Source organism: Magnolia sinica, unplaced genomic scaffold, assembly GCF_029962835.1.
Source record: "Magnolia sinica isolate HGM2019 unplaced genomic scaffold, MsV1 ctg293, whole genome shotgun sequence".
NCBI lineage: Eukaryota > Viridiplantae > Streptophyta > Magnoliopsida > Magnoliales > Magnoliaceae > Magnolia > Magnolia sinica.
The window spans coordinates 526,639-537,754 of record NW_026682804.1 but is presented as its reverse complement, the minus strand read 5'-3'; the positions used below and the strand labels follow the sequence as shown (position 1 = coordinate 537,754).

The 11,116-nt window shown below is 40.6% G+C and overlaps 1 protein-coding gene across 1 annotated transcript; it reads right to left on the bottom strand.

The window, feature by feature from the left end:
• Window positions 1-5,974: 5,974 nt before the first annotated feature.
• LOC131236212 (uncharacterized) lies at window positions 5,975-7,213 on the bottom strand. The gene has a single exon (XM_058233348.1). The coding sequence runs from the start codon at window positions 7,211-7,213 to the stop codon at window positions 5,975-5,977; it is 1,239 nt and encodes a 412-aa protein (XP_058089331.1).
• Between the last annotated feature and the right edge of the window lie 3,903 nt (window positions 7,214-11,116).

Here is an 11,116-nt window from a genome sequence, read left to right as displayed (position 1 = left end):
TACTTAAAACTTTTCTTAAGTCAAGAACATACTTTTTAAATTTGGTCAGGAAATGTGGATTGTGTTTGAGGTTATTTTGGATATTATTTGACTAAATCTTTATCTTGAATTATTTAGTAGTTTTACTTGACTAATCTACAGAGATTTATGTTGTGATTTGTTTTAGCTTTTCATCTTCTTATGCGTAACAGAAGGTACACATATTTCTATTATGATTTGTTACGTAAAATGTTCTGATTTAAATATTAAGAACTACGTAGTGGCTTGATCCCAATCTTCTGAACATTGGGTATATAAGCAGCTATTTATCCTAGACCGTATCGGTGTAGCCACAAATTTTTTGTTCTCCTTCTTGTAGTGTGGATGCATTTTCATCAGGACTGCTTGGCAATAAAAGTGAGGTAGATGTAAGTTCTTAAAACCTTAATTTAATCTTGAATCATTTATATATCGCTTCATTTATATGTTGTCGTCAGGGTTAACTTGTAACTCCTCAGAACCCGCTCTGTTGTAAGACATTACAATGCATGACGGTTCCCAGTAGGTTAAGTTATAAATTATTATTAAGAGTTGGTTGGATATCTTTTATTTTTTTCAAATGTTGTGAATAGTTGGATGGATGATGAATGTATTTGTGAATGTAAATGAAAATAAAGAACTTAATATATATATATATATATATATATATATATATATATATATATATATGTTATCAATGGAGGATACCTTGTTTAGGGTGACATGAAATTCTTATAGCTTATGGTATGGTGCCCCAATATTGGTTGTATGTTATTAGTATGTAGTAGATAATATTAGGTCCAATATTTTTTGTATGTGGCTAAATTTTTTATTTAGTTGGATCTCATATGTGGAGGGCGATTAGGCGGATTGGCAAGAGTCTAATCAAGCCATTACCTATAGTTGGATTTTTGGTGGGTCGAGGTCCTTGAATTAGCTTTTGGAAGGATATTTAGGGTAGAATTCTCTTTAAATCTTCCATTTAAATAGAGAAAGAATACTAATTCTAAAATATTTCACCAAATTTTTTTGTGCATTTGGCAAAACAAAATTTATGCAATGTTAAGAGTCAATCTCTTAACCTATCCCTCAGGAATCTCTTACTAAAAAGGCTAAGTGTTCGGTTGATTGATTGATGGTTTGACAAACCGCTAACAAAAAGGGTTCTTGTTCCTGTTTGGGTCCAAAAATATTGAGTACCATGAAAGTGAGAATTTTTTTTTTTCAAAAAGGTAGGAGTGCACCACCTGTAACTTTTTATTTTCAGCCATCTGTTGATCAAATGGCCAGGATGATCATGTTAGTTTGACTTCTAACTGTTGTAAAGCGGTTATACAATAGAGAAAGAAAAGAAAAGAAAAAAAAAAACAAAATGACATGTATCATGACAGATCTGACAACTCAAAAGATTTAAGAAAATGACCCTTGCTAAGCTGAAACAGAAGAAAAAGCAGAGCAGTCACTTTCAATGAATATAGCTACCTGCACAACATCCATCAAACATAGAACCTTTGCCCAACAACAAATATCAACGTGTGCAAGGTACCTTCACCTGGCGAAAACCTGCTCCATGGTTCCCACCTTGAAACCTTCTTAGGGCCCATAGTGATGATTATTTGTCATCCAACCTTTTCATAAGATCACAAAGACATGGATGAAGGGAAAAAATAAATATCAGCTTGATCCAAAATTTTCGTGCCCCTCAAGAAATTTTCAATGGTATAGGTTCAACTCATACTGTTTCCTGTGGTGTGGTCCACTTCAACTTTGGATATGCTTAATTTTTGGGCTAAAGACCGAAAATTATATATTAAAATGGATGGACAGAGTGGATAAAATACATAAATGACGGAGGGTCCCACAGAGTTTACTCAGTATGCTTAGTTGTAATGAGTTACTCAGTACGCAATCGGTGGTTGGTAAGAAATCTACATTGTCCATCCATATTAATATATAAATTTAGCTTTATGGGCTCTGACCATCCATTTGATACACACGCACTCGCCACAAACCACGCACGCCCCTAATGGGATTTCACCACCTATGGGTTTCGAACCCAAGACCTCTTGTTGAAACTTCTCAGAGCCTACCACTCGGGCAAGGACTAGAATCCATCCATTTGATACCTATTTAGCTGGGAAGTAGATTACATCCTCCCCAGGGGCTCTGTGGGGTCCACCGTCATGTATATATTTTATCTTGGTTATCCATCCAATTTAACAGATCATTTTAAGGCATGAGCCAAAAAAAAAAAGAAAAGAAAAAGAAAAGAGGCATATCCAAAGCTCAAGCAGACCTCACCACATGAAGCAGTGGTGATAATTACACCACTGATGAAACCTTCCTAGGGCCCACCATGATGTTTATCTGCCATCCAACCTGTTCATAAAGGTCACATAGATTTGGGTGAAGGGAAAAACACAAATATCAGCTTGATCAGGAACTTTTGGGCCATAAGGAGTTGTCAATGGTAGGCATTCAATCCCTACTATTTTCTTTGGAGTGGTCCACTTGAGTTTTGGATCTGCCTCTTTATTGGATCATTCCCATCCATAGTTCACATGGGCAACACTATTGGAAATAATTTTGAGGGTGAGTGTTGCTATAACAATGTCCACTGGAATAGAGATGGAGTTGATGTTTGGTCCCTTGACCTAATAAGGCAAGCACGTAGCCAGGGTGGATTTTATGTAAATATGACAGTATTACCCACCTAGGCCACTATCTCGTTTGCTCACACCAGGAGGCAGAATGATAATTATACCTATCAATGAGGGAGCTCTTCCAAAACTTCTTTTAAAAAAAAAAAAAAAAAAGTATTGGAATGTAAAATTCTTATCAATTAAGTAGTTTTTTGTAATAATTCTAAAAACGAAGATAGTTGTTCTTAATGACAATGCCTGCGTACCCTCTAGAAGTAGTTGCAAAGATGATTTCTTTTAGATTAATTCTAAAAGCAATAACACTTTTTTTTTTAAAAGGTGGAAGCACGCCACCCAATTTTATTAAAAGAAAGGAGTAAACTGGACAACTCTTCGGGTTGGCTCCCACAAAAAGAAAAGGAGCCCCGCCTATCATATACTAGCACACCCTTGAGACTATGGACAGCTAACCTAGATACAACACAAGGAGGGCCAGGGAGGGGAAGGATGACCCCACCTACGAAACAAGAAAGAAAAGGAACAACAGAATCAACACCAGAGTCATACTCTCAAACAACCCAGCCCTGCATTGTCAAAAACCAAGAGGCCCCTGACGCTCCTTGGCATTTCCGATCAAGATCGAAAGAACGTATTGCCACATCCTTCACTAGCCATCCTGGCGAGTGCATCTGCCACTGAATTACCCTCACGGTAGATGTGCCAAAAAGAAAGATTTGAGGCTGCGGTTGAAGGAATGAATGGCTCCCAACCTGTACCAAATGTTCCAAGGGTAGTGGGCTGCAGGATCCACAACAGCTTCCACCACCAATTTGGAGTCGGATTTTACGACTACATTTGAGAGCCCCAGTTTGCTACAAAGAGTAATACCATCCAGCATTGCCTGAGACTTAGCGATCGTGTTGGAAGCATAGCCGTAATTCCAGTGGAAGGCAAAAATTACCCGACCTTAGGAATCTCTCGCAACTCCACCTCCGCCAGACTCGCCAGCATTACCGCGAGAAGAACCATCAACATTCAGCTTCACCCAGCGGTCTTGACCATTTAACAACCGTAGGAAGGGGAGAAGAAATCGGTCTGTCGCAATCAAGATGGAGAGCTTGAATGGAGGTCGATTCCCTGAGAGTTGGGTGATCATCATGAGGCAGAGGGTTGCCAATCTCCTGCAACCAACTGGAAACCCGAGCAATCACCTTGCAAGCAGACATCTTTACTCCTTCAAATCGCGAGTCGTTGCGACTTAGCCATAATTCCCAGGAGATAAGCGCAGGAGTCAGGCTTAACAGCCACTTGATGCGAGAGGAATTCGACACTCTTGACAACCAGAAAACAATTTTCTGCTGGATGGACTGATTTGGGATGAGAGGGACATCAAATATCCTACGGAAATGCAACCAAACAGTTCTAGTTATCGACCCAAAATAGAGAAGATGATTCAAACTTGTGATCTCGACTAGTAGAGTCACCATCTCTAACCAATAGAAAACACCGCTGGGAGGGCGAAAAATCAGCAGAACTGGGAGGGGAGGCTGGACCGTGGAGAGGCAGCTCACTCCCGTCCACAACAAGGCCCCTGATCAGAGTGAGGTCATGGATAGATCTGGGCTAAAGAGCATGGGCCCAGGTCAATCTATCAGAGATAATGACATCTGAAGAACTGGTTAAAGTCGACAGATGCTACGAAGAATTGTGGATAGGTAGATGGTGAAGACCCAGATCGATGCGAGGGGGGGGGGGGGGACAGCTGAAGCAGGACCAGACTCCCCAGCACAACATTCACACCTTGAAGCCATTGACACGCCTGATTTTTTGATAGTAGCGTCCACCGGAATGGCGCTATGCATAACTTTCCAAAGGAAAATTCTAATTTTTGGCGGGAGAGCGTCATTCCAGGCCCACTGCGCCCAATTAGCCTTCAGCCATTGGTTTTGGATACCATTCCATGCTGACTTCAGTGAGAAAATCCCAGATGTAGTCAAATCCCACACCAACTTATCCTTCCTGCTGGATAACGGGACAGGGCAGTCCTTCAACTGCTGAACAGTGGACGAGGGGAGAATGTCTTGTAAGTAAACCAAGAAAATCTACCTGGAGAGATAAAGAAATCGCTGACAGTAGCTTCCCTAAGGTGAATCGGAATGGGTCCCAATGCTAGTGAAGTAAGAAAACCATCCCCTGACAAGTTTTAAGTCCAGAAATTGAGTCTTCCTTCACCTAGGAGCCATTTGGAATGAAGAGATGCAAAAGAGGGATTTGGATATGTCCCTCCAGACAGTTGAGTTTACAGCTGAGTTGGAGCCTCTGGAATGGATGTATTTGTTGATGTATTTGGTGGACATAAATCTCGCCCAAAGGGATCTACCCTCAAGGAGGTTTCTCCGCATTTTAATCCTACAAGCTGTCATCACATCCGACATGCGTCTGATTCCAAGCCCTCCCTCCGACTTTGGGAAGCAGATATTCGACCACTTCAACCAGTGCTTCTTCTTCTTTCCCTCCGCAGTCCCCCAGAAAAAATTTGCCAGGCCAGATTCAAGCAGCTTGCATGTTGCTTTAGGGATATTCACTGTCGACAGGACATGGATTGGGATGCTTGAGAGGACGTGTTTAATGAGAGTCAGTCTAGCGGTTGGGTTGAGGATTTTTGTTTTCTAGCCCTCCAAATTAGCCAAAACTTTTTGAACTAGCGGCATCATGAGAGGGGCCCGAATTTTCCCTCTGGTTAGAGGAATTCCCAAATAGGTGCAAGGCAGGTTGGCGTGCCCGAAACCTGTCATATTCGCAATTCGATGGGCTTTTAATGGCAACGTCTTCTTAGAAAGAATGAAAGAAGATTTGGTAGCATTCACCTTTTGACCAAACAGAGCTTCATAATCGCCTATGAACTTCATGACGGTGCGCACAGTTGCTAACCTGGTATTCAAGAAGAGAATCACGTCATCTGCAAAAAATAAATGCGTTAGAATAGGGCTGTTTTGATGGAGTTTGAAAGGCTGACAAGCTCCAGATAGGAATAGGTTGTGGAATCCCCGGCTTAGCACTTTCGCTGCTAGAATAAACGAGGAGGGAGAGAGGGGGTCGCCTTGTCTTAAGCCTCTTGATGAAGGGAAGAAACTGGAGGGCCTGCCGTTGATAAGAATCGAGAACCAGGTGCCCATCCAACACCGTTGAGCTTGAAGAATCCATCGTTGGTCAAAACCAAATCTACCAAGCGCCTGGGCAAGGAATGACCATTCAACCCGATCATAGGCCTTTTCCATGTCTAACTCGAGTATCATGTTTCCTCCAAAAACTTTTCAGTCCAAGTCGTGGGCCACTTCCCTCGCAATTGAGATGTTCTCCGCAATATATCTCCCCTTAACAAAAGCCCCTTGTTCTTCAGAGATTATTGACGGCAGGATAGAAGCCATTCTAGAAGCAACAATCTTCGAGAAAATCTTCATAATGGCATTACATAGGCTGATGGGATGGTAATCAGCCATAGTTTCTGAGTTAGGCTTCTTTGGAATAAGGCAAATGTGGGTGCATTGGAAGGCTCTGGGCAAGGGACCACCGGAGAAAAAATCCGTCACCGCCTCGTATATATCGTTGCCAATGATATCCCAACATGAGGAGAAAAAAGCTCCTCCAAATTTGTCAGGTCCGGGAGCGCTATCTATCGGAATGGATAAAGTCGCAGCTTTCACCTCATCAATCATTAAAGGCCTCATTAGGTCCGTATTCATCTGCTCGGAGACAATGGATGGGATGCACGATAGGAGGGCCTCATTATTTGTCCTATCTTGAGCAGAAAAGAGGTCCTTAAAGTAGACCTCTGCCACCCTTCCATTGCCTTCTCGAGTTTCGAGGATCTCTCCCGAGGGAGTTTTGATCCTTGCAATTCCCAATCTTCTGCTTTTGTCCTTCACCGAATCATGGAAGAACTTGGTATTCCTGTCCCCTTCATGAAACCATCTTATCCTTGACTTCTGCTTCCAAAAAAGTTCTTCCTGAAGTTGGGCTAACTTGAGACTCTCTTGGGTTAATTTTAGTTGCACCAAATCAGCTTCAGAGTTGGAGGAAAGGAGGGACGTTTCAGCTCTAGATAGCTTGTCCTTTGCCTTTTGCACATTATAGTGCACATCACCAAAAATTGATCTGTTCCATTCTTTAAGGGTCCTCTTTAGAAGCTTCATCTTGATGAAGACTTTGAACATTGGGGCAGCTACCACCTCAGTTTTCCAGGCTTCCCTTACAAGCCTCTTGAGGTCTTCATGGGTGGTCCACATACGTTGAAAGAGGAAAGGCTGGGGGAAATTGGCTGTGTCATCCGTAAAACTCATGATGATTGGGGAGTGGTCCGAATAGGCCGTTGATAGGTGGTCGACTTTGAACTTAGGGAGCGAGGTCAACCACCTAGCATTTACAAGCATTCTATCAAGTCTGACCCATCTTCGCCCCCTACCCGATCTGTTGTTGCACCAAGTGAAAATGGAGCCAGTGTATCCTGCATCGATGAGACAAGAGTCATTGATGGACTCACTGAACTCAGTCATGGACACCCCCAAGCCTTTCGTCAATGCTCACTGTGGAGTTGAAATCTCCACTCACTAACCAAGGTCCTTAAGGGAGAGCCGAGATCCTCCTTAGTTCTGACCATAAAAGCAATAACACTTAAAACTACCTTTAAAGACAAGAAGGGTCTTCCCAACAAATGGCCCCTAGGACACTATCTCGCTAACTCACTATGAAGTATTGATTTCATTGTTTGAGCTCAAGTGTGCATCCATGAAGGGGTCCACAAGGTGAGTGATGTAAGAGGGGGGTGTTGAATCCACTGTGGAGCCTCTCTTGTCGAGGAATCCAAACCTAGTGAGCAGCCTAGCATGGATTTTGAAAAATCCTCTAAGATTGGGTGTTCTGGGAGTATCTCAAGCATCAATAAAACCCAATCTCAATAGAAGCAAGAAAATGAGAATATTCTTCCTCTTCTTTTCTCTACTTAGAAGTGTTTTCAGTTGAGTTGGTGTAATCCACATTGTCCAATGAGAAGTCATCATGTGTCGGCACACTTGTACGAATGATGTAAGGAAAAGAGAGACGGTTAGCACTCATCTCTAAGTAACACAAAGCCTACTAAAATGAGCCCCAGTCAGAGCTGTATGGATGTCTACATCAGAAAAGGGACAGGCATCATTCACATGGCATGTGATTGATATACACATGATGCATGTGACTCCTAGCATACTAAGGAAGTTTTCAAAGACCTGTCGATGACAGATTCTTCGTAATCCAACATATGAACAGAATGCTCATCCCGAATTTACTTGAAAAAAAAAAAGAGGAAATTTTCCTAGGGAGGTCCGATACCACCTCAGAGTCAACAAAGAATTAGGATCAAATAATAGAAAGTTATCCAAAATTAGAAATAAATCACATATAAGGACACATGATATAATAAGGATTTCAAATTCTATAAGGATATGGCTGTTGTGCAATTGAAAGATTCACGAGGAAAATCACAAGGCTTGTGCGTAGCCACTGCCTCTCAAAAGCCTATAAAAGTAGCACTCGTAAAAAAGTTGCAGGCCCTTACTACAAACAATCAATCTCTCTACAACTCTACATTGCTTTATCATTTGTCCTCCATAGACCTTTAGTAGTTTTAGATTTAGTCACTCCACTTTTGTCTAGCCATGCTGTTGCAAGTTCAGAGATATTAGATTAGTTTAGCCTTGTTACTCTCCAATACATTGCTGCTGCAGTATGCACTTAGGAGTAGGTTAAATATTCATGAACTTGTTGTCGGATCCCTTTGCTTATTAAGTTCTTACTTAACTCTAGTTAATCAATTCAACAGAGGACTTCTAGTAGCTTTCCACAATAACTCTAGAGAAGCTACTCTCCACACAACGAAAAAGACTGTCAACCAGCGCCTTATTCTCAGATCTTGAGTTGGAATCCAGCCTGTAACCAAGGAAAAAGTAAAGAGAAAATTCCCTCTACAGTCCCTACAAACCTAACCTCCTCTCAACACTACAAGAAAACTGGCCTTTACCGGCGGTCAAAACCGTCGGCAAAACCTTTGCCTGCGGTTAGCTACCAGCCGGTAAAGCCTCGGTCGGTAAAGGCTTTACCAGCGGCCAGGACCTTTACTGACGGCTGTGCTGGACGCCGCTAAATCGTTAGTTTTTGTTGCAAAAATGGTCAAAAGCTGTGGATAAAATCTGTAGCTAAAAATGACTAGCCCCACAGTACGACTGTAGCCATTGGTACCGTAGCCACGGTAAATGCATAGCCTGCTGAGTGGGGTTCAGAAAATCAGTTTCACATCAGCTGATACGGCAGTGTTGAATCCATATCAGCTTACCCCAATAAGATACAGGGGTGAAATGGGGGTCCCCTAAAAAATCAGTAGCCACAACGACCAATGCAGCATATATGCCTATAAGAGGTCATTTAAAAAAAAAAAAAATCACCTTTTCCCACTTTTTAGTTTTTCCTGTATTTTCTTCCTTTCAAGCATAGGAGGCTAGAAACTCATGTTTTGCTAGATCAAAGCACAAGATTTGAACATGATTGAGAAATCAAAATAGACAGTACCTCATTTAATAGTCATGTTTATAATGATAATATAACAATTAGAATTGTGCACATAAGAAGAGATCATTTAACCATGAGCCCCACTTGTTGGAACTGAAAAAAGTGTTCATATTGTGCATATACTTTTTCTTTGAGGGGTTTCATACTATTAGGATCAAGATACTACAATTTGATCTTGTAAGATTGTCATGAAAATGGCCTTTTATTTTTTAAAACATGTTCCTAAAATAACAAGTGTGAAACTATAAATGCATAAAGTTTAGAATTGAAATTCAAATATCTTCTCTAAAAAATGATACAAACAAAATAGTAATCTGGATGCTGACTTCTTTAGTTGATGAAATCAGAAAGTATAGATATGTAAAACAAAGTTTGAAGGTGAAACTCAAAACTCTTCTTTCACTTTAAGGCATGTCCCACTGCATAGCCATGATACCCCTTCCACAGAAATAATTAATTTAGGGAAACACATGCAGTAGCACTCCGGCATAGACCAAAACTAACATTAGTAAAAAAAAAAAAAAAAAAAAAAAAAAAAAGAAAGACGACAAAATAGGTGCAACTGGCACACTCATTGTCGCTCAAACGCAAAACACAAGTGACTAGTTGCAACCGGCAAAAAGTTCCTGACACTGCAATACTCCAAAAGGTCAGATGTGTAGAAAAATTCACACGGAAGTTTAAAAAAGAAGAAGAAGAAAGAAAGAAAGAAAGAAAATAAAATAAAATAGAACTGCAAAGTTGCTCAAATGGAATTTTGAAAAAAGGGAGATTTTTAAATCAATAGTAAATGAATGAAAAAATTGTCACGACATATGAAACATCCTCCATTCGGAGTTTCTTAAAGTGAAATACAGCTTTAGACCCTAGTTTGAAGTGCAAGGCTTGAAGTATAAAAAATAGCAAGATGATGAACTGGAGAATGGTAATATCAGGTCCCACCTCATACGTGCACATTTAGCAAGGAATAGAGCATACATCGATGCATATGTGCTATATAATCGATTGAGAGTATGCATGTTCTAAAAAAGATTAAGGTGGCTTTTGGATATAGCAACTGATTGTGGTCAGTAAGGATAGTTAATATGGTTGGTGCTAGAGGTAACACGGAAAATGGAAGGTGAATGAAGAAGGCTTCTGTTTTCCCCCTTCAGCACCACATCAATCACATGGTAAGAACATGCAGGTATATTTTCATGCCTATGTTTTATGTAAGTACAAATGACAAGATAAAAGAAAAATCTGCCTATGCCTAATCGAATTGAAGTATTATTTTGGCAAGAGGCGAAGTGGAACTTGAAAAGCAGTACCAATCAAAAAAAAAGAAAAAAAAAAAGAAAAAAAAAGAAGGAATATTTATGTAAAAGTTCAAAAGTTTTTTATCTGGCAACCAAACCATGCGTTTGACATAAATGTCAGAAAAGGCACCCAAGCCCCAACCCCAATTTTTGGGTTTTGAAAAAAGAATCCTTATTCCTTTTTTTGCTTGATTAAATATCAACACGAATGGTGCCAAACTGTTGAGTAGACCCAGGTCCATTCATGTATGTCCAACTGGTAAATTATTTTCCTAAATAAATTTCCTCGTATCAAAGTAAAGAAACAAATAACCTGCAACTTTTGGGGAAGGAACATATAAGGCCTTCTCCTCCTGGGTGCACAACCATCCTATAAGGTAAATCACCACCAGTTCCAAGCTTATTCACCTGAAAAAGATAAACATACACTCAATGCAAATGAAGATAGCCATTTGTAATGAGGACAAGCAATCAAAGTAGACAGACTATTGTACAGCTGCAAACCCTGCTCAAAGCCTTCCGAAAGCAACTCAAGCAGGGCACATGTTCCACAATGGC

Bases quoted from the DNA above. Each gene is read 5' to 3' on its own strand.
- LOC131236212 (XM_058233348.1), bottom strand. From the start codon at position 7,213: ATGACTGAGTTCAGTGAGTCCATCAATGACTCTTGTCTCATCGATGCA.